The sequence below is a fragment of the Budorcas taxicolor genome, chromosome 24, assembly GCF_023091745.1.
Source record: "Budorcas taxicolor isolate Tak-1 chromosome 24, Takin1.1, whole genome shotgun sequence".
Taxonomy (NCBI): Eukaryota; Metazoa; Chordata; class Mammalia; order Artiodactyla; family Bovidae; genus Budorcas; species Budorcas taxicolor.
In genome coordinates, this window is record NC_068933.1 from 35,973,381 (window position 1) to 35,999,462 (window position 26,082).

A 26,082-nucleotide genomic window follows, 5' to 3' on the forward strand; every position below is an offset into this window, starting at 1 on the left:
TGTCTGCCCTTCCGCCTCCAAGGACTCATTTGTGCTTCTGCCTCATTCTGCCTGGCTTGGCACCTGGGTTGGATGGGTTGATGGCTTGAGATGGCCATTGATTCAGCGATGGGTGCCTGTGCCAGCTTTTGGTTGGTGCTCAGTAAATATTTAATGGGTGAGACGAGATTGAATCATAGGGCACCCATATGCCCTTTTTTTTTTCTAATAAATTTTTACAACATACAAGGCTCCATCAGGGTCTCTCTCTCATTTTACAAATAGGGAAAACACAGTAAGTACTTGGATCATTTCTGCATGGAACAGCATCCTTTCCTGCAGTTTATTTTTATTTATTACTTCCTTTTTTAATAATCAAATTTGTTTATTTTTAATCGATGGATAATTGCTCTACAATATTGTGCTGCAGTGTTAGTCGCTTAGTTGTGTACAACTCTTTGCGACCCCACGGACTGTAGCCGACCAGGCTCCTCTGTCCATGGAGTTCTCCAGGCAAGAATACTGGAGTGGGTTGCCATTTCCTTCTCCAGGGACAATATTGTGCTGGTTTTTGCCAAACGCCAACATCACTCAGTCATACGTCCCCTCCCTCTTGAACCTCCCTTCCACTCCCTCCCCGTCTGCAGTTTCTTTTTAAATGCCCATCAGCATGTTGCTGGTTTGGACATGCAACATGACAGGGAACACAGTGGCTGCCAGACAGATGGACTTGTGTCCCTTCTCTGCCTGGCGGTCCCAGAGCCCTTTCTTTCCAGCCCCTGGTCGCCCTTTGGCAGGCAGAGACAAGCCTGCTCCTGGGTTTTCAGCAGGAGGCCCAAGGCCCAGGTTGTAAGAATGGCTCCCCTTTCACAAAGAGCTGGCTCTGCCCACACTTCTGTTATCTGCTCGGGCTGGAACTGGCTGTGACCCTGCCACGCAAGTGACAGGCTAAACACAAGAAAGACTTCACTCCGGAAGTTTGGATTAAACACAAAAGGAAAGGTTTTTTTATCCATCTGAATTGGCTGGGCTACAAAGTTGTCCATCACCACCCTTTGGGAAGCCATATTCCAGCTCCTCATGTGGCCCCCAGAACCCACCCTGGCTGTTATGATTCAGAACCTGTGTCTTAAAATCCCTCTGGGTGATGGTGATGCACAGCATGGCTGGCCGCTTGGCCTGGATACTGACAGAGACGCTTCAGGATCAGACTGAGGCTGGGGGCGCTCCTAAGACCCTATGACTGTGACTTGGCTATATACCCTGCCTCCCGCCTCCACCAATGATGCAAACTTAGGAAGAGAAGCCAGAGTACATAATTTCTTATTTCACGCCAAGGTTGACAAAGGCGTTTGCATTCAGTGATCCCAGGATGACAGACTGAAGAGGCTTGACTACTTGCTTGATCCCTTCCCCCATTTGATGGGTGAGAAAACTGAGGCCAGCATGGTGGCTAGCCTTGCAAGAAGTGTTAGGAACTAGTTAGGATCAGAGCCATTTTGTTGGAAGTTCTTGAACTTTGGCACTGAGTGCAAGGCTCAGATACCTCCACAGGGAGCGCTGGGGGTCCCTCTTAAGTGTATGCCTGCTGTGGGCTTACCCACCTGCCTTGCTGTTTGTGGTTCCCTCTGCCCCTCTCCAAACATCTTGGACTTGCCCCCATCGCATGGTCTTTATGGGGTGGGACAGCAATCTGCTCTACCATCTGGGGGTGGTGAGTGGCCTCTAAGAGAATGGGTGGTCCTGGTTAAGGGGCTGCCCATGTTCCCAGAAGGTGGGCAGGTGGGGTGCAAGTCTCCCTGCAGACTGATCACCCCCAGACTCCAGTCTCCTCCAGCGCTGCTCCCCCCAACCCCCAACTCCCTAAAGATGAGCCAGAAGGAGAGAGGGCGCCTGTACCATGAATCGATTTCTTTATTAATTTTGACATTTGTTCAGCTGGTGTAGGGAGAATGGTCTATACATCAGAGAGGGGTGGGTAGGGGGGAGATTCCCTCCAGAGAACAGAGCCGTGTGGGAGAGTCAAGAAAAGAATCATTTTCATAACAATTTAAAAAAATCAAGGTAATTCCAAAACTTCTAAAAAGCGTCTAAGGTGCAGACTGCAGCATTCTCTAGGCATCGTGTGGCGACCCCAAACCCCTCCCCTACAAGCTCCTACTAGCAGCGAACGCGGCATGCCGCCGAGGGCCGGGGCCGGCGGGCCAAGCAGCCAAGCCAGACAGAGCGAGGGGCCAAAGCGCAGCCGGGGCCGAGGCCGGGGCTCTACCGGGGGCTACAGGGTCGGGGCGCCGGAGCGAGGCGGGGCCGATGGCGGCGGGAGGCGGCCCTGCGCCTTGTCTTCCTTGGCCTTCAGCGAGTCCAGCCGGCCGGGGGCGCTGGAGGGGTGGGGGGCGCCGGAGCCGGGCGAAGGGTCAGGCCGGCAGCGGCGAGGATGCTCTGAGCGCCACCCCGCGCGCTCGTTGGGGGGGGGGGGATCCTCCCTCTCCCCGCGCGCCCCTTGGAGGCCGGGCCGACCCCGACCCCGCCTGGACCCACGGGAACACGTGTGCTCCGGGGCCGGCCGGGGCCGGGGGGCGCTGGGGGTCGGGGGCGCGCTCTGCCGTCGAGGGAGCTTCTGTGCTACTTGGAAGGTTCGGATGTGTTCAGAGGACACCTCGGCAGAGCGGCGGGGAGGACGGGGGCGGACATCCACACACAGTGTGGCCCTTGGGCGGGCGAGAAGAGCCTGCAGTCTCTCTCCGGGCCTGGAGGGCGCCGCGGGGCGGGCGCGTTGTGCTGATTCGGGCCTCCCTCTGCCGGGGGTCGGGGTCGGGGGCTCTGGTGTAACTTTAAGGCTCTTCCCTGATGGCACCGAGGCGAGGAACTTCGTCTCCTTCCTGCCCTGACGGCGGGGGCGCCCTGGGCCGGGAGGGTCTCCTTCCTGGCTGGAGCCTCCAGGTAGTCAGCCGTCTGTCCCCCTGCGCTCCGCCCGCGCGCCCTGCGCTGCCTCTCCAGGAGGCGGGGGACGGAGTACCTTGACTGTCCAGCCCAGACCACCCCCACCCCCCGCCCCATCCCGCCGTCTACCTGGACTTACAGCACCAAGTTCGCTCCGGGAGACCTCGGGTGGCGGCTGACCTACGAACTGGGCAAGTCCGTATTCGCTAGCCCTATGCCCTTCCTTCTCTTTCACTGAAAGACAGGCTGTGGAGTTCCTTCTCCCGCAGCCTGGAGAAGTCCTCAGGAGCTGAGCTGTTTGTGAGTGCTCTGTACATACTGCTAAAGTGTTTCTATTGGTTTGCATAGTATTTATTGTTTTTCATATACACAAGGCTTGATTACTGTACAGTTTACACTTTGAACACAGACTAGGATATAAGTGCTTGAAGGTATAGAAAACCTCTTCTCTATTGAACATGCTGGTGCAATCCTGGGACAGCCATCGGCCCTCCCCCAGCTGAGAGCAAAGACCCTTCTGGATGGGGTGCTGGCTCCCTTGGAGCCCTGAAGCTAAGCCTGGGGGGTCCTCGCCTCAGATTCTTAAGTCCCTGACACAAGGAACCCCCAAATGCATTCTGAAGGTAATGATTTTCCATTGGAAGATGATTAATACTGGCAGAGAGAGAGAGAGAGAGAGAGGGAGAGAGAGAGAGAGAGAGAGACAACATAAAAAAAATTCCAGTTTATCCACAGGAGAGTCTATACAGCCTTGGACATCACAGTAAAATCTGTGTGTGTATACTGAGCAGAGGGGAGAGGTGTGCATATGCGGGCGTGTTTGTGTGTCCTGATGCCGTGTTGCACATTCTGGAAGGTTCTGGAAGGTTCGGTCCACCGGCAAGGATGGTCACACATGGAGCATGGAGGTGTGTGGGTGTGGAAGGCTGGCAGATGAGGGCAAGGGATTAATGGTGTGGAACTGATTTCATGTCTAGTTTTCTTTTTTTTTTCCTTTTCAGGAAGCTCTTTGTTTTTTTTTTCCCTTTCCAGGAAGCTCACATGGATTTCCTACAGAATGAGGTTGGGAAAAAAAAAAAAAAGTACCCTGTAACAAGTTGAAATTGAAATGATTTTAAAAATATCTCATCCCAGCCACAAAAGAGCCCTTGTTTTGCTGTAGCCTTCGGCGCTCTCCTGCGTGTGTTTTGCGTCCCTCTCTCTCTCTGCACACCCCCTCTTGCTGCTTCCGTCCACATTCCCCACAGAGATCCACCGTCGCTAGAGGCAGGATTGAAGACTGTAGGTCATGCGTCTACAGTCGTTCATGCGAATAGGTGACTAAAGGAAGTCCCTTACAGAGGTCATGCCGTCAGCCTCCAGGGACGCGTGCGCGGGGCCTCCGGGCCAGCTCTCCTCCTGGGTGCGTGGCAGAGTGTGTGAAGTTCAAGGGTTGGGTGTTGAGGTGTGATCCTGGGGGACACACAGAGAGGAGTCACTTAGAAGAGGCGCAACCCCCAGCAAAAAAAAAATAAACCCGCCATCCTGAGCTTTTGCACTGGTGGCCCCCGGGCAGGAGTGAATCAGGAAAAGCGGCCTCCCCAAGCAAGGCAGGAGCTGCAAGGTGCTGAGCCCGGCGGGGACCTTCCTGAAACCCCGGCTGGCCCGCTCCCAAACCCAGAGGCTGCCACTCATCCATGCCCTCGGATGAGTTCCCTGGATGGCACGGTCACCTGGGGAGAGGCCCCCCCATGTACCCAGCCCCCAGGAGAGGGGCCAGGCTAGGCGGCACTGCCCCGGCTCGTTCAGTTCAGTCCAGCCAAGAGGCACGGGTGTCTCCTGTGTACCAGCCTGCACGGAGTGGGCGTGGCCTTGGGAGCTCGTGGCCTCAAGGGACCTCAGTGCCGCTTCGGTTCTGTCCATGACTCTTCCTGTCAGCGGCCTCTGGCTCCTCTCCCCATGTCTTGTGGATGGACAGCCTCAACTGGGGCCAAGAGGTCTTTGAAAACCAGAGGCTTTCTCCCCAGGAGACAAGGTGTATCAGGCTGGAAGATGGCAGCTGTGTCGGCCTAGTGAAGTTGAACTCTGCAGCCTACAAGTCACAGCCACATGGCATGCCTGCCACTCCATGGGGCCGCATCTTCCAGCCTGGCGGGGTGGCATAAAACTCCAAGTTTGCAAGATCGGCCACCCGGGGTTCTATTTGTAGGAATTTAACACGAAGAGGAGCTGACAGCCTCCTAAGCGGGGCCAGAAGTGATACAGAGAGGCAGAAACTCATCTGAGGCACAGCTGTCTCCAGGCAGGGAGCTCGTTGTGGGTCCCACAGGAGCCAGGGTTGGGGAGGGGGCTGGAGATGACCAAGAGGAACTCAGCCCCGAGTGGCTCCCCAGGGATGGAGAGCGGGCTTAAGCTCCTCGCCAGACCAAAAAGCCAGGCTTGCTGCCGCTATGGTGTGAGCAAGCTGTCGCCCTGGAAGGGACCCCTCCACCACGGCCCATATCCCTGTTAGCAAAGCCACCTCCTCGGAGTCCAAACCCCTGTGCCTGCTGCTGCCTGCCTTTGACCTCGGCTCCTCTGTCAAGGACGCCATCCACTTTCCTCTTGGCCTAAGTTCAGCTCCTTGCCCTCCAGCCCTCTCCTCCAGGAAGCCCTCTCGAAAACTCCAGCTTCCCTTCTCTCTCCCATCTTGTGTCACTGCCTGGCATGTAACGAACAGCCTGGTTGAGAGCATGAACTCTGAAGCCAGGCTGGCTGCACTCATCTCCTGTCTCTGCCGGGTTCCTGCTGCGTGGTCTCGGTCAAGTTACTTATACTGTCGGGGACTCGGTTTCCCTTGTTATAAAGTGAGGCCATGAGGAGGACGCAGCTTGTTTGACTCTGTGATGTTGGACAGCTAACCATCTAGGAAGCGCTTGGGACACGGAGCGGTGCTGGATGCCGCCATGGTCGGGATCCAGAAACACTCCGTCCTGTCTGTCCTGTCTTTCATCTGCTTACCTCCCTGGCCGGAGTATCAACACTCTGAAGGCAGTAGCCAGCCTTTACTCTTCCTGTGGGGGGGGGGGCTTGCCAGGTGGTGCCAGTGGTAAAGAACCTGCCTCCCACTGCAGGAGATGTAAAAGACTCGGGTTTGATCCCTGGGTCAGGGAGATCCCCGGGAGGAGGGCATGGCAACCCACTCCAGTGTTCATGCCTGGAGAATCCCACGGACAGAGGAGCCTGGCGGGCTACAGTCCATGGGGTCGCAAAGAGTCGGGCATGACTGAAGCGACTGAGCACGCACATACATACCCTTCCTGTGGGCCCCGGAGTGCCTACCCTAGCGCTGTGCACACCTCATGTAAGAGCCCTTACAAAATCCTGAGCCTGGCGAAGATAAGCTAGGATCTTCCTCCCGCTCTTTGGCCCTGACACAGAGCAGAGGAGAAGGTTCAAGGCGGAGAGGGATGATTCTGGGGTAACTGCTCTTCCTGTCTCTGGGTGAGCTCAGCTCCAGGAGGCGTTGGGACCAGCCGGCAGCGGCAGGGGTGGCCAGGAAGTGCAGACCTCTGGTCGCCACTGCCGTGGGTGCCCCTCCAGAAAGGTCTCACCCCCCAAAACGCTAAGACGACAGCCACCTGCAGCTCCAAGTGGCTGGGCAGGTCAGGCTTTTCCCCTCATGTCATTTCTCTGTGTGTGCCACTGGCCCCCACCCCTCCAAGAGTCTGGGGATATCTCCTCTATCCTGCAGCCCCAGGCTCCACACCTGCGGAGGCTGGGGGTGAGAGTGGACTGTCACTTAAAAGAGGAAAGTAAGCAAAATATGACCTCAGCCCTCCTCGTCTCCTCCTACGGAGACTGTGCTGTGCTAAGACGCTTCAGTCGTGTCGACTCTTTGCGACCCCATGGACTGTAGCCCGCTAGGCTCCTCTGTCCATGGGATTCTCCAGGCAAGAATACCGGAGTGGGTGGCCATTCCTTTCTCCAGGGGATCTTCCCGACCCAGGGATTGAACCCGAGTCTCTTAGGTCTTCTGCACCGGCAGGTGGGTTCTTTATAGGTTAACTTTCATTTATTAAAATACTCTGGACTTCCCTGGTGGCTCAGACAGTAAAGAATCTGCCTGCAATACAGGAGACCTGGGTTCGATCCCAGGGTTGGGAAGAGCCCCTAGAGAAGGAAATGGCAACCCACTCTAGTATTCTTGCCTGGGAAATCCCATGGACAGAGGGGTGTGGTGCGGGGGTTGAAAAGAGTCAGACACGACTGAAGCAGCTAACAGTTACTTATTTACTATTAAAATACTTTCTTTGGTCAGAGCTAACACAAGGCCTTACAACCACAATGTCTGAATGAAAAGTGTCTCTTGAAAAAGGAAACGAAAAAAGCGACAGCTGTCCCATGTGTGGCACTGCCCAGCACCCAGCTGGGCACCTCTAACCTAGAGGGTATAGGCTGCCTGTTCCCTGCTGTGCCCTGGCAGCGCTGACACCCTGATTCTTGGACCTAGAGCAAAACCCACCAGCTGCTATTGCCTGCTGCGCACTGACCAGGCTTGACTCCACGGCAATTACCTCGATGCTTCAATGCGACTAGGAAGCTCCCTCCCCGACCTGCCAGAACTCATGGAAAATCCTCCCCTAGGGCAGGCGAGATAGGGGCAGAATTGGAGTGGGCACCGGGCGTCAGGGTCTTCTGCCCTCTGGGCTGTTCCCCTGCTTTGAACCAACTGTCACCGTCTCATCTCAGCTCACCTTTTAGGCGTCAAGTCTACAACTGTGCCACAGGATCTCTAGGCAATTTGGGAAGAAAAACCAGAACGGGTCCTACTAACCCACTCTTCAGTCTGCATCAAAATCCCTGGAGCTTGCCCCAGTCCCAAGCTCCAGGACCATGGTTCAGTAGTGCTGGGCAGGGCCGGGAGTCTGCACTGCACCAGGTGCCCAGATGAGGGTGATACAGGGATGTGGGCGGCACTTTGAGAATCAGTGGACGGGGACTGGACAATTTAGAAAATCCTTTCACGAACATAAACCCAGAGGTTGCCATATCCACCCCACAGGGGGAAGATGCTGGGGCACCTGAGGCTTGGAGAGGTCAGCTGACCCGCCTGGGTCACGCTGCACATAAGACCTGCAGTTGGCTGAGTGCCAGGATACACCTTGTATTCTCCTTACTCCTCATGGTTGCCCTCACGGTTACCATGGTTATTTTTAAGCCTAGAAGGAAATGACAACCCACTCCAGTATTCTTGCCTGGGAAATCCCATGGACAGAGAAGCCTGCTGGGCTATATAGTCCACGGGGTTGCAAAGAGTCAGACACAACTTAGTGGCTAAACAACAACAGCATCGGAGTGACAAGCATTCAGAGGGAGTAATTTCATCCTCCCCGTAGGAGACGGAAGCTTGAGAAGCAGGAGGAGCCAGGCCTGGACCCTGGACCCCTGCCCAGCTTCCACTCTCTCTCAAACAGTTAGTTCTCATTGTCTGCAGGGGGCATGTTCTCTCCAGTCGCCAGGACCCTTGAATTAGCCAGGCCTGGACCACTGCTCCCCAGCAAAGTGCTGCTCAGGGTTCCTGCCAGCCTCTGGTCATGACATGTTTTTCAACCTATGAACACACAACCCTGTGTATTTCTGATCAAAGACAACATATTTAATGTACCACTGACCCTTGAACAATATGGGTTTGAACTGCACGGACCCACTTATACATTGGCTTTCTTTTTCAATAAATACAGTACTTGCATTTTCATTTCACAGGATCTTTAAAAGAACTGAGGGTGGGGTCAAGTTCGTATTGGATTACAGATCACAGCACGTAGAGTTGAAAGAATGAGGGTTTGAACCCAGGATTCTATCCAGACTGTTCCAGCTTCTTGCCCTGGGGGTGAGTCTTTCATCAAAGCCTTTATTTTTTTAGGCAGACAGAGCAGTGCTGAGATTTTTAACTGCCTGGAGGGTCAGTGCCCCCTAAGTCCCAAGTTGTTCAAGGGTCAACTGGATATTGTTGCATTATTAATACTGAACTCGTGTCCTGCAGAGCTTTAACTCATGACTGAACGAAGCTCATCTAACACACGGATTTTCTGCACTCTGCCCACCACAGCCCTGCTGCTCTTAGCGACACTAGATGGCAGGACCATTTATAACAGCAAAATCACCCACCAAGAGCACAAAGATGCAAAAAAAATTTTTTAAAAGGTGGCACAAAATAGACACCAAAAGGACACTGGATCTGAGTGTGATCTGAAAGAGGGACAGAGAGACGGTCGCCTTGTTTGACCTCCACTGGGAACAGGCCCGCAGGGGACTCAGTGCTTCACCCCCTGCACATCCCTGAAAGGCCCCGGGAGGGAAGCGCTGGGCATGCTGGGTTTGGGGGTTACAATGAACTGTAGCTAGTAGGCGACTGTGCAAGTTAGCAATTGTTTGGAATCCATGAACCCCGGGGGCCTGTGCAAGCTTGCAAGTGGCAGGTAGCAAAGCATGAAGGACTGAGAGCCCTCAACCCCTTCCCCATCTTGTCTGCAGTCTGTCTTGCTCAGAGGGTAGAGCATTGCAGGCTGTCCCCTGGGTTCTTGGGACCTGACAGGAGCCTCCTCCACGCTGGCCCCAGCACTGCACACTTCCCTGGCCTCTTCCTGGCAGAAGCCTCAGCCCTAGGTGGTAGCCTGGCCGCTCTGCACCCCACCACCCACACCCGATGGTCTTGGACCTGCATCTCGTGCGCGCGCGTGCGTGTGTGTGTGTGTGTGTGTGTGTGTGTGTGTATGGCGGGGTTCAGCCACTTTGCAGATCTACAGAAAAAAATTTCCAAATGTTTAGGTTCCGTCCTTCCCCCTGCCTGCAGTCTAGGCCACCTGTCTCCTGTTCAGGAACATCAGCAGAACCCGAGCCAAACGTCGCTGCCCTACGCAAAATAAGGCCCAAGAGTGTCCTCTGCCTTCCACTGTGCTTTCGCAAAGTATCTGCACCTCTGGATTATTTCCAGGACTGACCACAGCTGATGCTCTAAACCAGCAGCCCACTGGGACCCTGGCAGTGTGGGGGTTAACACAGTGACCTCCTTAAGCTGCTGAGAAGTCAGGTCTAATTTTATCCTATGACTGGATGGGCCAGACTTTTTTTTTCCCCCAAGTGCTGAGGGAAGCCCAGAGTCAGCACTTCTGGGGGCTCGGGAGACAGCAGCCCTGCGTGTTTTGTTTTTTTTTTTTGCCGAGTGCAGAAAGCGAGCCTGCTGGCCGTGGGCCCAGGGCCAGGCCCTGGGGGTGTAAGTGACAACAACCCTGTGTGCGTGTGGGCACCGGGGCCACATGCTTCCTGCTTCCGGCCGACTCCCACCCCGACGCGCCCGGTACTGAGCTGACCCGAGCTGGGCACAGCGAAGGGCCTCGGGGCAGCTCAGTACAGGACCCGTCAGGGAGGACGCAGGTCCAAGCTGGCCTTGAAGCCCGCCCCCCACCCCCACCGCCCCCGCCGCCCCCGCCCAGCACTGCTCAGCCCACTGGAGAGCTTTCGCGGCGTCTTCACGGCCTCCTTCCCTCCTTCACTTCACATCACGCCCAGGCAACGCCCGCCCCCAGCCACCGTCGCCCCTACAGCCTCCTGTTGTTAACTTTGCCTCTTCCTAGAAAGCCAGGGAGTCACATACTTCAGGAAACACCAAGGAGGATGGAAGCCTTGGATTCCGGGTTCAAGGCACAGATGGATTCTAAGCCTCTCCCCAATCTTCCTGGGCACGTGCACTGAAACCTCACAGCTAGTGGACCCCAGTGTGCCCTCCGAGGCCCTGCCCCCCGCCTACCCGGGCTCCCTTGCTGGGCTGGGCTTCCAGGATAACGATCCTGCGGAGATGCACCCTGTGCTTCTCACTCAGGGAAGCACGTGTCCCGCGTCTGTTTTTGCACTCCCGAGGAACGGGTCAGCAGAGGCTGTGACGGTTCTCTCGGGGAGGAAACAGCTCAGAGGGCACTGTTAGTAAGCGGGAGTCTGAGCTTGGAGACCACAGCAATGCCTGGTCCTCCCACTTCATGCTGGGAGAGGCGGAAGTTGGCGGAAGGATGGGGATGCGAAGTGAGCGGCGTGGCGGAGGTTGGGGGTGGGGTCAGCGGGAGACCGGGCCATGCAGACAAGACTGATGCCTGTGTTACCTCCAAAGAGGCCATTCCACAGGAGGGGCTGGAGATCACTGCTTCCCCCTTTTGAGGCTGGCCCGCTTCACTATCTGAGCCCCCTTCCTGCCCTCTATCAGGTCCGGCTGCAGGCCACTTCCTCTCCGCTCCACCTGGAGACAGCAGTTCAGACAGAAGGCAGGACAGATCACACAGAGAGACGGCGGGAAGGCCAGAGAGGACAGACACCCTACAGAGGCGGCGGGAGAGGGGCCACCAGTGCCAGGAGGCTCGAGGGGGAGCCGGCAGACAGGTGAGAGGAGAGCCCCAGGCGGGCTGGCGCAGGGGGCAGCGGAGGTCACGGGCCGGCCCCTCGGAAGGGTGAGGGCCTGGGAGGCCGCGGCCCGGCAGTACCTTGGCGTGAGTCATAAAGGAATCAACGTCCGCCTCCATCTCACTAGGGTCCTCCGGGGGCCCCCTGGAAATCACCTCCTCGAGCTCCTGGGTGTCATCGGCTCCAGACGGGTCTATCTGGCGAACAACTTTGCGAATGATCTGGAAAAATGAGAGGGAGGGCAGGAGGGGGCTTGGGGAAGCCGTCGAGGAAGAGCTTGAAAGGGGGCAGGTCCCAGGGGGCGGTGCGGTGGGCGCGGGCTGTGGCCCCAGGCACCCTTCCCTGTGGTCAAGGTCAGGGGCAGCCTCTGATCCCCCTGGTTGGGTGTGGAGCCTGCACTGGGGGGGTCTCAGAAGGCCTGGAATTTGTGGGGGGTCTCAGCGGGGCTCAGGGACAAGTGGGTCTGATGCTGTGACTTCCATCTCTAGCCCAAGGGGTCCATTCTGCCTGCTGGTGTGTGACGGACGTTTACCCTGTCTTCCCTGCACGACAGTGAGCCCCTGATGGGGAGGGCGTGTCTGTCACTTCGACTGTCTGCTCCCTAGTCACACATCTGAATATGCCAATGACTATCTGCTCTGCACCGACCGTGTGCAAGGAGTGGGAAGGTGAGAATACGCATAAGCATGAAGCTCCTTGTGCGAAAGGAAAGACCAGGCCCTGCTCCAGCCGAGTGTGTGCCCTGGAGCCACACCGGTCATTCTCAGCCAGCACAGCCCCTGTCCGGCAGAATCACAGCTCCTGGTGTAAACTTTCGGCCAACCCCGTGCGTTCTCACATCCTTTTTATCTCAGGAAGCTCCATGGGGACCCCAATACTATTGTCACACAGCTGTTTTCAGGGTCAGGCATCACAGGACTAGGTTTGGGCTGTATCCACAGGGCCCCATCCTTCTGGAACACAGCCGCCCCAGATGAGCTCAGGCTGTATCAGGCAAAGTAAGGACCACCATGTCTGGAACTGTGGCAGGTACCCAAACCGTCCCATCTGAGCCGGGTGGCAGCAAGAAGCTGAGGGTGAGCCCAAAGCCCTCTGCCCGGCTCAGGGGGGACTCCGCACCCACCTTCTTGGTGACGACGTTGCCCTGCTCATCCGTAAAATGCTCCTCCGTCACCTGCTCCCCTGGAATATTCTGAAGCTCATTCCCCTGGAATCAGAGGAAGGGAGAAAACTCGAGATGGATAAGGGGGGATGAGATGGAAAGAAAGGGGAAGCGAAAGTTCCTCCGTCGCGTCCGATGTAGGCTATACAGTCCACGGAGTTCTCCAGGCTATACTGGAGTGGGTAGCCGTTCCCTTCTCCAGCGGATCTTCCCAAACCAGGAATTGAACATGGGTCTCCTGCATTGCAGGCGGATTCTTTACCCACTGAGCCATCAGGGAAGCCCGATTGGGAAATAAGTTAGCAGTAGCAGCAGCAGCCAGAGTCTGATCAGACCCCACCCTGGCAGGAAACCGAAACTCAGCAAGAAGTGGACTGACCAGTGGCTGCTCCAAGTTGAGGCGGGGGGTGGGGCACCGTGGGGGGCCCTGGGCCTGAGGTCAGGAGGGGAGCCCAGGCTCAGGAGTGCTGAGTGACAGATCCCTGCCATCATGCCCCGGAGTGGGCAAAACAGGTTGACGGAGGAACTCCCAGGAGAGGGAGGGAGAGCCTGACGTCTACTCAGACGGCACATCAAGGGGAAGAACGCCCCAGCCACAGATGCTTGCGCCCCGAGGTGCGGGGTCTTGCTGCCTCCCTGAGCTGGTTGTGGACAGAAGCAGGAGGGCCAGCTTCCTGAGTCACAGAGCGGAGCCTTCTCAGCCATCGTGAGGGACGGGGGATGGGGAGGGCGGGGAAGTGCCACCCAGCTCCGGCCTGACATCCCCAGCACCCTCCAGCCAGGCTGCGCGACCTCTCTTCCTGCGGGGCACCCGGTCTGGCAACCCCCGTGCCCCCACCCCACCCTGGGTTACCTTCAGGAGGACCCGGCGCCGGACCACCCTGGTGGAGATGGTCTCCTCGTCGTCACTCAGCCCCTCACTTTCCCCCAGCTCCTTGTCCAGCTCCTGGTGGACGTGCTTGAGCACGAAGCCCAGGGAGCCCCGGACGATGTGCGCCACATTCTGGCAGCTGACCAGGAAGAAGCCCAGCAGCACCAGGGTGACCAGGAGCTGGGTGATGAAGGTCCACATCCTTGACTGCTCACCAGCCCAGGCCTCCAGGGCCTGCGGAGCCAGGGCGGCGGGGCCAGCCACTCATTCTCCCCGGGGACTCTGGAGGCCCCCGGGGACCCGCTCCATTCTCCCCCGTGCACGGGAGGCTGCAGGGCCCCCACAGTGGAACTGCCGCCCGAGTGCCCGCCCGGCTGAGCACCCGCCTCTGCCCCCGGCCTGGCTGACGTCAGGCCCCAGTAATTCTAGCTCCCGAGCCAGCTGCCCCGGGCTGTCTGGCGAGGCCAGAGGGAAGCCGGCAGGTGTGCGCGTCCCGGGCACCAGACCTGCGTGTTAAAGGGCGTTGTGAACAACGCCACCCCCACCCTCACCACTGAGAGCCCGCCCCTGTGCCAGCCATGGGCAGCTTTAGCCGTGCCCAGGTAAAGGGTCCCGTTCAGGACTCAGGAAAAAAAATCAGACGTCTGCAGAATGCGGTTCCTGGTGTGTGTCCTAGGCGGCTACTGCCAGGACCACGGGGATGTCCACTCGCTTGCTCATGGGGTGGAGCCAGCTAACACCCTGGAGGGTGCAGGGTTTGTTTCAAAAACAGCACCCCCCCGGGGTGAGTGGTCAGCCCCAGGAGCACAGGCGTCCAGCACTGGTGGAGGGGACCTTGGGAGCCCGTGTGATTTCATGAGCCCCGCGGCCCTCGTCAGCCCCCTGCCCTGCCTTAGGCAGCTCAGCCATCCTAAATGCAAGTGAGTCCCCGGTGTGTCTATTTAAGGCCTCTCCGTCACAGCTCTTCCCCGGGCGGGGCTGGCAGCGCCAGGGTCAGGAACTAGGCACCCGCAACTCGCCTCTGCAGGCCTGGCTCCCCAAGGCAGCCCAGCAGCTGAGGCTCAAAGGAGTCCCATTTCCAGGATGGGGCTGCTCCTCTCTGGGCAGCAGCAGGCGTGGCAGGAAGAACCTGGATCAGGACTGGCACCCCGACCCTGCAGAAGTCTAGTGGGGTGGCTGGAGGCCTAGCAGAGTGGCTGGGAATGGGGGGACGCTCCTCTGGGCCTCGGTTTCTCCAGCCGTCAAGACAAGGGTGGGTTGTGAGCTCACCCACCGCTAGGGACCGTGACGGCCCTCACCCCACGCGGCCTGCTGCCCGGGGGGGGCTCTGCATGCCCTTTTACACATCAACTCAGGTTAACACCATTGTGTCTCTGGTGTTCCCACGTCACACAAGGGCAGCTGACGCACAGAGAGGTTAATGACTTGTCTCATCGCAACACAGGAGCACCGGGGACGCAGACACGGCGCATGCAGGGGGCCCTGGAGCCCTGGGTCTGAGCCTGGGCCAGGAGCCCAAGGTCAGATGCTGCCCACTGGGTCGAAGAGAGGGGCTGGCTGCCTTCCAGGTTGAGGTCCCTAGTTACAGTCACCCCCCCACCCCGAGTCCCCACTGTGCTTTGAGGCTCACTGAAATACCAGTCAACAGGTACTCTGCATGCTGTCACCTTAAACAGGCCTCTCGATTAATCAGCCCCCGGGGCCCCAGGAGACCGTGAAGAGACAGTTCGCCCACCCTCCCATCCGCCCTAGACCGGGAGGCACGGGCCCTGCCCGCTCCTGGGACCCGGACCAGGAGGTCTAGGACTCTCCCTGCCCTGGCGCCGGGCCTCCTGGGACTCAGTTTCCTCATCTGTAAACGAGGCAGCTGGGCACAATGACCCTGGAGGGCTTGCTTCTCCAGGATCCTGCCTTCTCTCCAGTCCTCCCCTGCCCCACGAAGCCGAGCACAGACAGGCTCCTGTGCGGTGTCGTCCCCAGGACTCACGGTGGGGTGGGGGGCACAGACCCAGGGTTGGGAGGGTGGGCCTGGTGCTTTGGGACAAGTGTGCATGATCAGGCGTCGCAGAAGCGGGTGCAGTCCGACCACCAAGAACGCCTGGGGTGGCCTGGGGTTACAAACGGGTGCAGCGGCCCGGCCACCGGAGGCGTGTCCTTGGCAGGGACGCCTTCTAAATAAAACCCTGTTTAATTCCTGGCACCTCTTGGCAGCCAGCAGCCCCGGCCATGGCGGAGCCCTCCTGGTCCTGGGGTCCTCAGAGGCGCCTGCGAGGCTCGGGCTGGGACAGGGGCGAGGGGAGAAGCCGGCAGTGAAGGGGAGGGCAGAAGAGGACATGCGCACATGGAAGACGAGGGACCGGGGAGGCGCGGAGCACCCGCTCCGCATGTGCTGCAAGTATCGATACGCGTTTACAGAGCAGTGACTCGCACTTCATGCAAACACAAATTAACACGATGTCGAGGACTTCCCTGGTGGCTCTGTGGATAAGAATGCACCTGCCAATTCAGGGGCTACAGGTTCAATCCCTGGTTCGGGAAGACTCCACGTGCCGCGGAGCAACTAAACCCAGTGCGCCGCAAAGACTGAGCCCGAGCTTCAGGGCCCATGAGCCCGTGAGCAGCAACGACTGAAGCCCACACGCCTACGGCCCGCGCTCAGCAGCAGGAGACGCCACCGCAAGGAAGAGCGGTCCCCGCTCATTGCAGCCAGTGAAAAGCCCGTGCCAACGAAGACCCAGCGCAGCCAAAAGTAAACAAATTAATAAAATTATTATTTTTTAAAATTATGTCAAGATCATAACGGGGTTCCCAAGTGGCACTAGTGGTAAAGAACCCGCCTGCTGATGCAGGAGATGTGAGAGAGGAGGGATGGATCCCTGGGTTGGGAAGACCCCCTGGAGGAGGAAATGGCAACCCACTCCAGTATTCTTGGGCTTCCCTGGTGGCTCAGAGGGTGAAGAATCCACCCCCAATGCGGGAGACCTGGGCTCCATCCCTGGGTTGGGAAGATCCCCTGGAGGAGGAAATGGCAACCTTCTCCAGTATTCGTGGGCTTGCTTGGTGGCTCAGAGGGTGAAGAATCCACCCGCAATGCAGGAGACCTGGGCTCCATCCCTGGGTTGGGAAGATCCCCTGGAGGAGGGCATGGCAACCCACTCCAGTATCCTTGCCTGGAGAATCCCATGGACACAGGAGCCTGGTGGGCTACGATCCATGGGGTTGAAAAGAGTCAAACATGACTGAAGCGAATGAGCACGCAGTGCAAGATCATGACATCTGGGATTAGTTTCAGGATAACGTCAGGGGGAAGTGTGTGTGCGCTGGAAGGTAATAGACTATCCTATCTGGTTTTGTATCTATTTGTAAGTTTTCACAATACAAAAAAGTTTCAAAGAACACATTGAAACAGATGTCCACAGAAATGGGGAGGAGTCAAGACAAAACAGAATAAATAAAGTAAGTAGCGGGACACGACTGAGCAACTGAACTGAACTGAACTGAAGGGAGGGTGGAGGCCACAGCCTGTGCGGGGGTTGCCCCCCGTCCCAGCCTGTCCCTATGGGGATCCACCTGCGTGGGCACAGACACCCCAGGGAATCCTGGCGACAATCCTTTCTCTACCCCATTTACACAAGGGGACCCAGGGGCCTGGAGGAGAGTAGCTGGTTATTGGCCCCAAAGACTGGGTAAGACCCAAATCAGCCAGCGGCCAGGCCTCTGGGTTCTAAGCCCTTCTTCCTAAAACAGGACGGAAAAAGAAAACAAACAAAACCAGCCCTCCAAAGACCCTGATGCTGGGAAAGATAGAAGGCAAGAGGAGAAGGGGGCGACAGAGGATGAGATGGTTGGATGGCATCACCGACTCAATGGACATCAGCTTGAGCAAGCTCTGGGGGAGATAGTGAAGGACAGGGAAGCCTGGCATGCTGTAGTACATGGGGTCGCAAACAGTCAGACATGACTTAGCAACTGAACATCAACTACAGAGCCCCCCTCTGATCCTGTGACCACCTTGGGCATACGAAGAGCGGCCGGCGGTGGGGAGCAGGAAGGGGGCATCATAGGTGTGCTTGGGAGTCTCTGGACCCCCATCAAGGAGACCCCCTCCCCGCCCTCAGAGGGGTCACAGAGGCCGACAGGTGGGCAGACAGAAAGAGAAGCCACTGCCCCAACCTTTATAGAGAAACCACTCCCAGCGGGGGTCTGAGAGAGTGAGCAGATGCCGGGGGCCTGGTCCTCTGGGCGGAGCATCAGGGGGGCCCTGCCCGAGGGCGCCCACCTTTACCTGGAGGGAGAAGGTGCCGCCAGCCTCCTGCGTCCACTCTTGGGGGCCGGGTGGTCTCCGCTCCCTGCCGACCTCGGACTGCTCAGCCACAGGCCCTGGGCCCTCCTCGAGCTCCGGCGAGCCGCCGACCGTTCTCTGGAATGAGCGTGGGCCCAGCGGGGCCTCCTCTGGCCGGGAGCCATGTGCAGCCTCTTGCAGGTAGGAGACGATAGAGCCTTCCGCATCCCAGTCGTGCACCCTGGCCCCCGGGAAGAGACCGAGGACACCGGTCACCCCTACCAACCTCTCTCGGGGGTCCTCCCCGTCCGGAGCCTGCCCTGCGCTCTGGAGGCTGGGAGGGCATGAACCATCACACAGCATCTGCCCTATCCAGAGAGACGCGGACGCCAGTGCCGCTGGGCCCCGTCCTCTGAGTGGACACCTCCGCTCCTGTGGCCCCGAGATGGCCTGGTCATTGGGGGTCTCCATACCCGCCATCCAGCTCCCACCCCACAGTCCTCATGCCAGGGCTCAGCTGGTGAGAAGAGCCCCCCCGCCCCTCGAAGCAGGCTCTCCCGCAGCCTCGGGAACACACGTGCCTGCTCCTCCCTCCCTCGCTGGCTGTCCCTTCTCAGTGTCCTCTGTGTCTCCTCCTAACTTCCCCGGCATCTGACCCTGGAAAGGCCCAGGCTCAGCTCTCAGACCTCTCTCCCTGTCTACACCCGCTTCCCAGGTGAGGTCATTCAACCCGTGGCTTTAAGCCCGCCGGCGGGTCCCCAGCAGCTTTTCCCTGAGCTGCAGGCCTGTGTGTCCGAGAGCCTCCTCGACACCTGCCCTGGAGGTCTCTGATGGGCATCTCGGGGGCTCAACTTCACTGACGGGCTCTTCCCCATGCCTGTTCCAGCCCCCTGGGTCCTTCAGGTGTCAGCTCAAGCTCACCTGTGTCCTCTGGGACACCCCCTCTTTCTCTCAATTGGTACATCTTCTTTGCCAGCAAATCCTTGGGATTCCACTTCCAAAAATACATCCTGAGCATGACTACTCCCAGCCAACCATCTGGGTCCACGTCACTGTGGACTCTTTCATGCAGCTCGTCTCTCTGCCTCTACTCCTGGCCGCATCTGGCTGTGGCCCGATCACCTTGGATCTCTGCTCAAAACCCTCTGATGGTTCTCCATCCCACCCAAGAAGCACCACAGTCCTTCTAGGACCCCAAGGCCTGCCATGTCGGGCCCCACCACCTCCCTGATCACCCTGCTCCGGGCACAGCCAGCTCCTTGCTGTCCCTGGAGTACAGTGGGTGTGCTCTGCTCCAAGGCTTTGCACCAACAGAGCCTCTGAGGGCACCTCTGCTCAGATGCTCACAGGGCTTGTCACCTGAATTCCTTTACGTCCTCCTCTGAGTCACTCTCAGGCGTCCCTGGCCGCCTTCTCTATAATTCCAACCTTCCCCTTTCCTGTTTTCTTTTTTCTTTTCCTTTCCTGCTTTATTTTTTCTTTTCAGCACTTGGCACTAATGAGCATTTCTTTTTTAAAATTAGTTTCCATTCCGTTTACTTTAACTTTATTGTCAGCTTCCCCCCCAGAACAGGGGTCCCCCACCTCCAGGATCCAGTGCCCGATGATCTGAGGTGGAGCTGATGTAATCAGAATAGAAATAAAGGGCTCAGTAAATGCAATACACTTGAATCATCCCCAAACCATCCCCCCCGCCCCCACCTCATGGAAAAACTGTCTTCCACGAAATCGGTCCTTGGTGCCAAAAAAGGTTGGGGACCGCTGCACAAGAACATAAATGTCTTGCGGGTGGGGACAGTGTTTTGCTTAAGGCCACAACCCTGGCTTGGAGGCATCTGCACAGGGGCCTGGCACACAGCTGGCCTCAATACACACTGTCGGGTGAATGAATGAAATCCATCTGTCCCCACGGGAGGGCTGGCCCAGGTCACAGAGCCCGCCAGTCATGCTCTGAGGCTTGGCCGCCAGGCCCCTGGTCCCTGTCTAGGGACACTGCTGTCACAGTGGTGCCCTGGCCAGCACACACGGGCATCCAATCCATGCTTGTTGAGCAAAGGGCCACTGCAGGTGCTTAGGAGGCCCAATTTCACCTTGGATCCTCACTGCTCAGACTGCCCAATTTTCCTCAAGAATCAAAGTGTTCATCTGGGGCACTGAATGAATCCCGGCTATCCTGTTTCCTATATGGCCTTGTTTGCCGTCCTGCTGGGGGATGGGGCCACACTGAGCAGCTGCTCCCTGGGGAGGCGCCATCTGCCAGGGCTTCTGGGAGGGGCACACAGGTGGGAAGGGGAAAGAGGAGCAGGTTTCCCACGGTCCGGCCGGACCTGAGCTCCACGGGGGTGGCCTCGGCCTCCCGGAAGCACAAGAACCGTGTGTGCTTTGGGGAAACTGAGGAGCAAAGCAACAGGGAGGAGAGGGCCTTGGCCACGCCCTTCCTGGGCCAGCCCCAGAGGCCACAGTGATACCTGTCACTCATCTGTCGGTCTGTCTCGCTCTCGCCCCAAGACCCCTCTGCACTTAGGCCAAGCGCCAGGGTGCGGCGGGCTCTCCATTGCATGGATGTAGCCTGGACACTCTGTGTCCACTGAGGTGCACGAGGCCCTTCCGCCTGCACTGCCAGCCTGGCTGAGTCCCAGGCCTTCTCACGGCGGGAAGCGTGGCCAGGAGCTACCCAGGAGAGGAACCATCTTCAATGGCTGAAGCTTTGTCCCGCCCAGATAAGTCCAGTCGGCCTCGCTCCTCCAGAGAGGCGTAACCAGAAAGGGCAGCCTTATCAGCTCCGTCACATGCAGGCCCTGTGACTGCCCACCCGCTTGCCTGGGCCCTGGAGCTTCCACGTTTCCAATTATGGTTTGCTTTCAACCATCAACACAGCAGCGACCGGGGCCCAGGGCCCCCGGCTCTGCTGTACTGCCAGGGCTGTGGCTTGTCCCAGCCTGACAGTCGCTTTCCCCATCCCAACACCCCCAGCCTCTCTCCTGGGGGCTGCACAGGAGTTGGGGGGTGGCTGGTTCGGGGAAGGGCTGGCCTTTGCAGACGCAGCTCCAGTCTTTATCACAACACAGAGGCCTGCGTGCCGGCTGGGAGGCACAGGGGCAAGCTGGCACCTTACTGAATTATTTCCTCCAGGGCGTTTGGCACACAAGGTTTTGGGGACAGCAGCATATAAAAGTCCCTCCTTACTCACTGCCAGACACAGGACCTCCCCCCCCCCCCCCCACCCCGGAAGCCCGGGACGGCAAAAGGCACCCCACCCGGCAGCCCAGCACTTGCCCTTACCTGTCCTGGCTCGAGTCCGTCGCCCAACTCACTGTGGGGGTTTCTGAGACGTGGGCATGTACCCTCTGCTGGCCTGAAACAAGAGACACTTCACGCTCTGAGTCCTGCCCTGCACTTGTCGAGTCCTCCTGCCTCTCATGACCTGGCAGCTTCTCTTCTGACCTCTGACCTTCCTCCTGGTCAAGCAAATCGATAAGGCCATTTGTGGCATCTGAATCCACCGTGTCGTCCTCCACGAGGTCCAGAGAGCCCAAGGTGGGGCCCCGGGGTCCCTCGGAGAGTGCCCCCTCCAGCTTCCACTCGTGCCCGGTGGCGTCCGAGTCCTCGGCCTTGCTGCACTCCAGAGAGGAGTCCTCAGCAGTGACCAGCGAGGGCGTGAGGCCCGAGGACCACACCTGCATGTCAGACATCTCCAGCAGGGCGTCATGCTCCGTGCCCGCCAAGGGGATGGCGTCTAGGACGGCCACCTCGTTCCAGTACTGGTCTGCGCGCAGCGGAGAGGGGAGCGCATAGTGCAGGGAGGCGGGGGACAGCAGCTCGTCCTGCAGCGACGAGTAACCTGGATGGGCAGACAGAGGACGACATGCTCCAGCGGCACCCTCCATCACGCGCGCGCACGTGCAGGGCCACTCACTCGCGCACAGGCTCGGCCACGATCGGGCATGCGCATTCCAGGGCGGGGCTGCCCAAGCCTTGTGGCTGAGACCCAGGCACGTGGGCAAGAGGACAAGGCTCTGGGGCGCGGGGCAAGCCGGGGGTGGAGGCTGGACGCCAAGAGAAGAGGATGGAACGCTTGCTCTTCCGAGTCCAGAGCAGGATCAAGACGCCTTGATCCAAAGGCTTGCACCCGAGCCTTCTGACAGCCTTGCGGAAGGAGGGGCTGCTCTCTCGTTGCACCCACGTCCCCTGGGCACAGCTCTGGGCAGGGGCGGGGGGCCTCTGTTAGGGAGGCACCTCCAAGGGAGGGGTGCAACCCCAGAGCCTCTGTGGGTGACTGTGCCCTCGCCGGGGATTGTGGGGGGCCGTCTGGCGAGCACAGAGAGCATCCGCAGACCTCGTCGCGGTGGCCAAACGGGAAACCCCGAGGAGGTTTGGGATGGGGTCAGCCGTCTGCAAGCAGCGGCGTATGGATTCCAGGAACTGGGAAGGGTCTAAAGCGGCACCGAGGTTGGCGGGGGGGTGGGGGGGTCCTACAGGGTTAACAGCCGGAGGCTGGGTCAGAGGGCCCACGAGGTGCCAGGCACATCACTGCTTCCTCGGAAGTCTGCCTACTCCGGCCGGGTCAGCCATGAACCCGTGGGCAGGGAGCCAGAGGGCCCGGGCCCCTGACTGCAGCCTGGTCCCACGCCTGTTCCCTGGGGACGTGCCCGGACCCTGCCCTCAGACAGTTTCCTGATTGGGTCTGGTGTGGAGATGTTAGGATCCTGTGGGGGTGCAGGCGTGAGTGTGAGATAGGTGTGTGTGTTAGGAGCCTCAGCCCTCCTCTAACTGAGGTGAGGGAAGGAATCACTGCCCTTGCTTTGGAGCCGGTGCTGATCCACAGGCAGGGGAAGGGCTAGAAGCCAAGATTCTCCACTGGGTCCAGCTAGTCTGGGGCCCCGGGTGCACGCCTGTGCCCACAACCTGTGAAGATCTGGCAGAGCCCAAAGGGACCTGCGGCGTGGGTGGGCTGCCCTGCAGGGCCTCCAGGGGCCCTTCCCGCAGCCCAGAGAGGCCCCTAACACAATGTCCACACTCTCCATCCCGCCACTCGACGTCACTCGGCCCCCTCCACTGTGTCCAGGCTTTCCGCCCCCCTCCTGGCCAGACCGGTGCACCTCATGCCCAGCTGGGCCTCAGCTCCTGCCCTCCAGCTGCTAGACTTCTGACAGAGCTCAGCTGTCCTCTCCCTCACTTCTCCCACCAAAAAATACTGAGGTCCGTCTCCATGACAGGCCCCGTATGTACTAAAGGGTTGGGGACTATAAACACACAGGTGCGCGCACACACACACACACAAACACACACAAACAGCGGCAGGTTCTCTTCCTCCTCTTTCTTTCACGACGTTTTCCCAATGACTCCAGCTCACCTGGATTCTCCATCTCTGAATCTGCCCCATGATCTCCCGAGCTGGTTCCTGGGACTGTCCACTCAGAGGACAAGGAGCCTGTCCCTATGCGGAGCCTTCAGATACGGGAGGGACACGGAAGCCAGGACGGATGACCTCGCCCGTAAATCATGAAAAGGCAACGGCTAGCCAGGACAGGTGCACAAGGCTGCGGGCAACCAAGCTACGTGCTTGACTCTCATCTTCCATGGGAGCTTTCCTCCTGCCTGATCTACAAGACTCCTACACGTCTACTTGGCTTTGCATCCCCAAATTAGGAGAAGGAGGAAGAAACCATGGTATCTGGGGGTGGTGTGAGCTGGTGGGAGGGCTGTGCAGTGACAGGGACCAAGGGAGCCCCCCAGCTCCGGCCAAACTGGGAGGGACAAAGCGGAGGGTGGGGGACACGTGTGCATCGGAGCTTCCCACAGTAGTGACGCCGAGTCATCATGTGTGAGATTATGACCGAACTGGGAAACCAGGGCCACGGCCTTCCAACCCTCCACAGAAACCTCTGCAGGGAGAGGTGAGCAGGCAGTTTAAGAATCACATAATTAGTTTTCTTCTTGTTATTATTCTTGAAAGCATTATTCCATTATTACCATTACTAACTGAGTTCTCTCTCATGAAAGTATATCCAACATGTTATTTTTATTTGTCACAATATTACTCCTACCTTATAGATGAGGAAACTAGAGATTTAGCCTAAGGGACACAGAGTGGTTCTAGATTTTGCCAATACAATATTTTAAAGATAGCTTCATGGAGGTACAGCTGGCATATGATAAATGCACACTATATATATAATTTATTTGGCTGTGCTGGGTCTTCGTTGCTCTGCAGGCTTTTCTCTAGTTGTGGCGAAGGGGGCTACTCTCTAGTTACCATGCGAGGCCTTCTCATTGTGGTGGCTCATTGTGGAGCACAGGCTTCAGGGTGTGCAGGCTTCAGCAGGTGAGGCATGTGCGCTCAGGAATTGCGGCTCCCAGGCTGTAGAGCAAAGGCTTAGTAGTTATGGCACACGGGCATAGCTGCTCCTCGGCATGTGGGATCTTCCTGGACCAGGGATTGAACCCGTGTCCCTTAGGTTGGTAGATGGACTCTTTATCACTCCATGAGCCATTGAGGAAGCCCTAAATGCATGCATTTAAAGTAGATAACTGGAGAAGGCGATGGCACCCCGCTCCAGTACTCTTGCCTGGAAAATCCCATGGACAGAGGAGCCTGGAAGGCTGCAGTCCACGAGGTCGCTAGGAGTCGGACACGACTGAGCGACTTCACTTTCACTTTTCACTTTCATGCATTGGAGAAAGAAATGGCAACCCACTCCAGTGTTCTTGCCTGGAGAATCCCAGGGACGGCGGAGCCTGGTGGGCTGCCGTCTATGGGGTTGCACAGAGTCGGACACGACTAAAGCGACTTAGCAGCAGCAGCAGCAAAGTACATAATCTGATAATTTCAGACACAGGGAAACACCCAGGAAACAAACCATCAGCACAGTGACGAGGAGGCCGTTCATCCTCCCTGAAAGTTTTCCTCAGGCTTCTTTGCAGTCCTTCCTTCCGCCACCCTGCCCCCAGGTAACCACTAATCTGCTTTCGGTCACGGTACGTCAGTTGCATTTGCCAGAATTTTATCTAAATGGAGCGATTCAGTGTGGAATCTTTGTGTCTGTTTTTTTTTTTTTTAAACTCAGCTTAACTTCATCCATGTTGTTGCATGTATTGACAATTCATCCATTGTTTTTGCTGAATGACTAGGTCACACTGTAGGGATATCTGTAACTTTCAAAGAAACAACCAAAGTTTTTTCCCAAGTGTCCCATTTACATTCCCACCAGCAGTGCACGGGGGTCCCAAGTCTCCCACATCCTCAACACTTGATGTGGTGAGTCTTTTTCACTCTAACTCTCCTTACAGATGTGTAGTGTAGCTCCTTATATGAATAGTTTTAATTTGTATTTCCCTGATGACTAATAATGCTGATTATTTTTGTGTGTGCTTGTTTGCCATTTGTATATCTTCTTGGTTAAGTTAAAATCTTATGCTCATTCTAAAGCGTGGGTTTTTTTTAATTATTGACTTTTGAGAGCTCTTTATATATTGTGGGGACAAGTCCTATAGCAGATGATTATTTGCCAATACTTTCTTCCAATCAGTAGCTTGTGGTTTCCCCCCCCCCCCCCCCCATTTTTTGTAGTGCATTTTGAAGGGCAGAAGTTTTTGATGAAGTCCAACTTGTTGATTTGTTCTTTTGTGGGCTGTGCTTTGCCTTATCCAAGATCTCTAAGGTTTTGGTTTTTTTTTCTTATGTTTTAATCAAGAAGTTTTATAGTTTCAGGTTTTACATTTGATCTATGATCTAGTTTGATTTTTGTATGTGATGTAAGGTATGACTCAAAGTTCATTTCTGCATGTAAATGTCTAATTGCTCCAGGATGAGGTGTGGTAAAAATGATCCACTGAATTCTCTTTGCTGAATATCAGTTGTTCCTGTATGTGCGGTTCTATGTCTGGACTCACTGACTTATCTGTCTTTATGGCAATACCACACTGTATTGGTCACTGTTGCTTTGTAATAAATCTTCTTGTTCAGTCACCAAGTTGTGTCCGACTCTTTTGTGACCCCAGGGACTACAGTCCCCCAGGCTCCTGTGTCCATGGGATTTCCCAGGCAAGAATACTGGAGTGGATTGCTATTTCTTGAAGTCACTGTAAATCCTTCAACTTTGTCCTTTTTCAAAGTTGGTTTGCATGTTCTAGGTCTTTTCCATATAAATTTTAGAACAACTTTGTTCACTTTTTACAAAAAAGCCTACTGGGGTTTGATTGGGCTGCATCAGATATTTAGATCATTTCAGGGAGAGCTGACGACAGTACTGAGTCTTCTGACCCATGAGAACAGTGTATCTCTCCATTTGTTTGTCGCTGCTCAGTTGCTGAGTCGTATCCAGCTCTTGGTGACTCCATGGACTGCAGCACATCAGGCTCTTCTGTCCTCCACTGTCTCCCGGAGTTTGCTCAGGTCTTCTTTCATTTCTCTCAGCAGTGTTTTCTAGTTTTCAGTGT

At 57.0% G+C, this 26,082-nt stretch overlaps 1 protein-coding gene across 1 annotated transcript in view; it reads right to left on the minus strand.

The window, feature by feature from the left end:
• Window positions 1–1,875: 1,875 nt before the first annotated feature.
• Window positions 1,876–26,082, minus strand: part of ANK1 (ankyrin 1) — a 238,507-nt gene continuing 214,300 nt past the window's right edge. Inside the window, exons 39-44 of the mRNA XM_052661555.1 lie at window positions 20,926–21,484; window positions 17,647–17,884; window positions 12,452–12,535; window positions 11,409–11,549; window positions 11,034–11,167; window positions 1,876–4,371 (exon numbers count right to left, since the gene is read on the minus strand). Of these exons, the coding sequence (XP_052517515.1) occupies window positions 11,069–11,167; window positions 11,409–11,549; window positions 12,452–12,535; window positions 17,647–17,884; window positions 20,926–21,484 (1,121 nt within the window). The 3' untranslated portion in view covers window positions 1,876–4,371; window positions 11,034–11,068. The remainder of the gene's footprint in view (window positions 4,372–11,033; window positions 11,168–11,408; window positions 11,550–12,451; window positions 12,536–17,646; window positions 17,885–20,925; window positions 21,485–26,082) is intronic.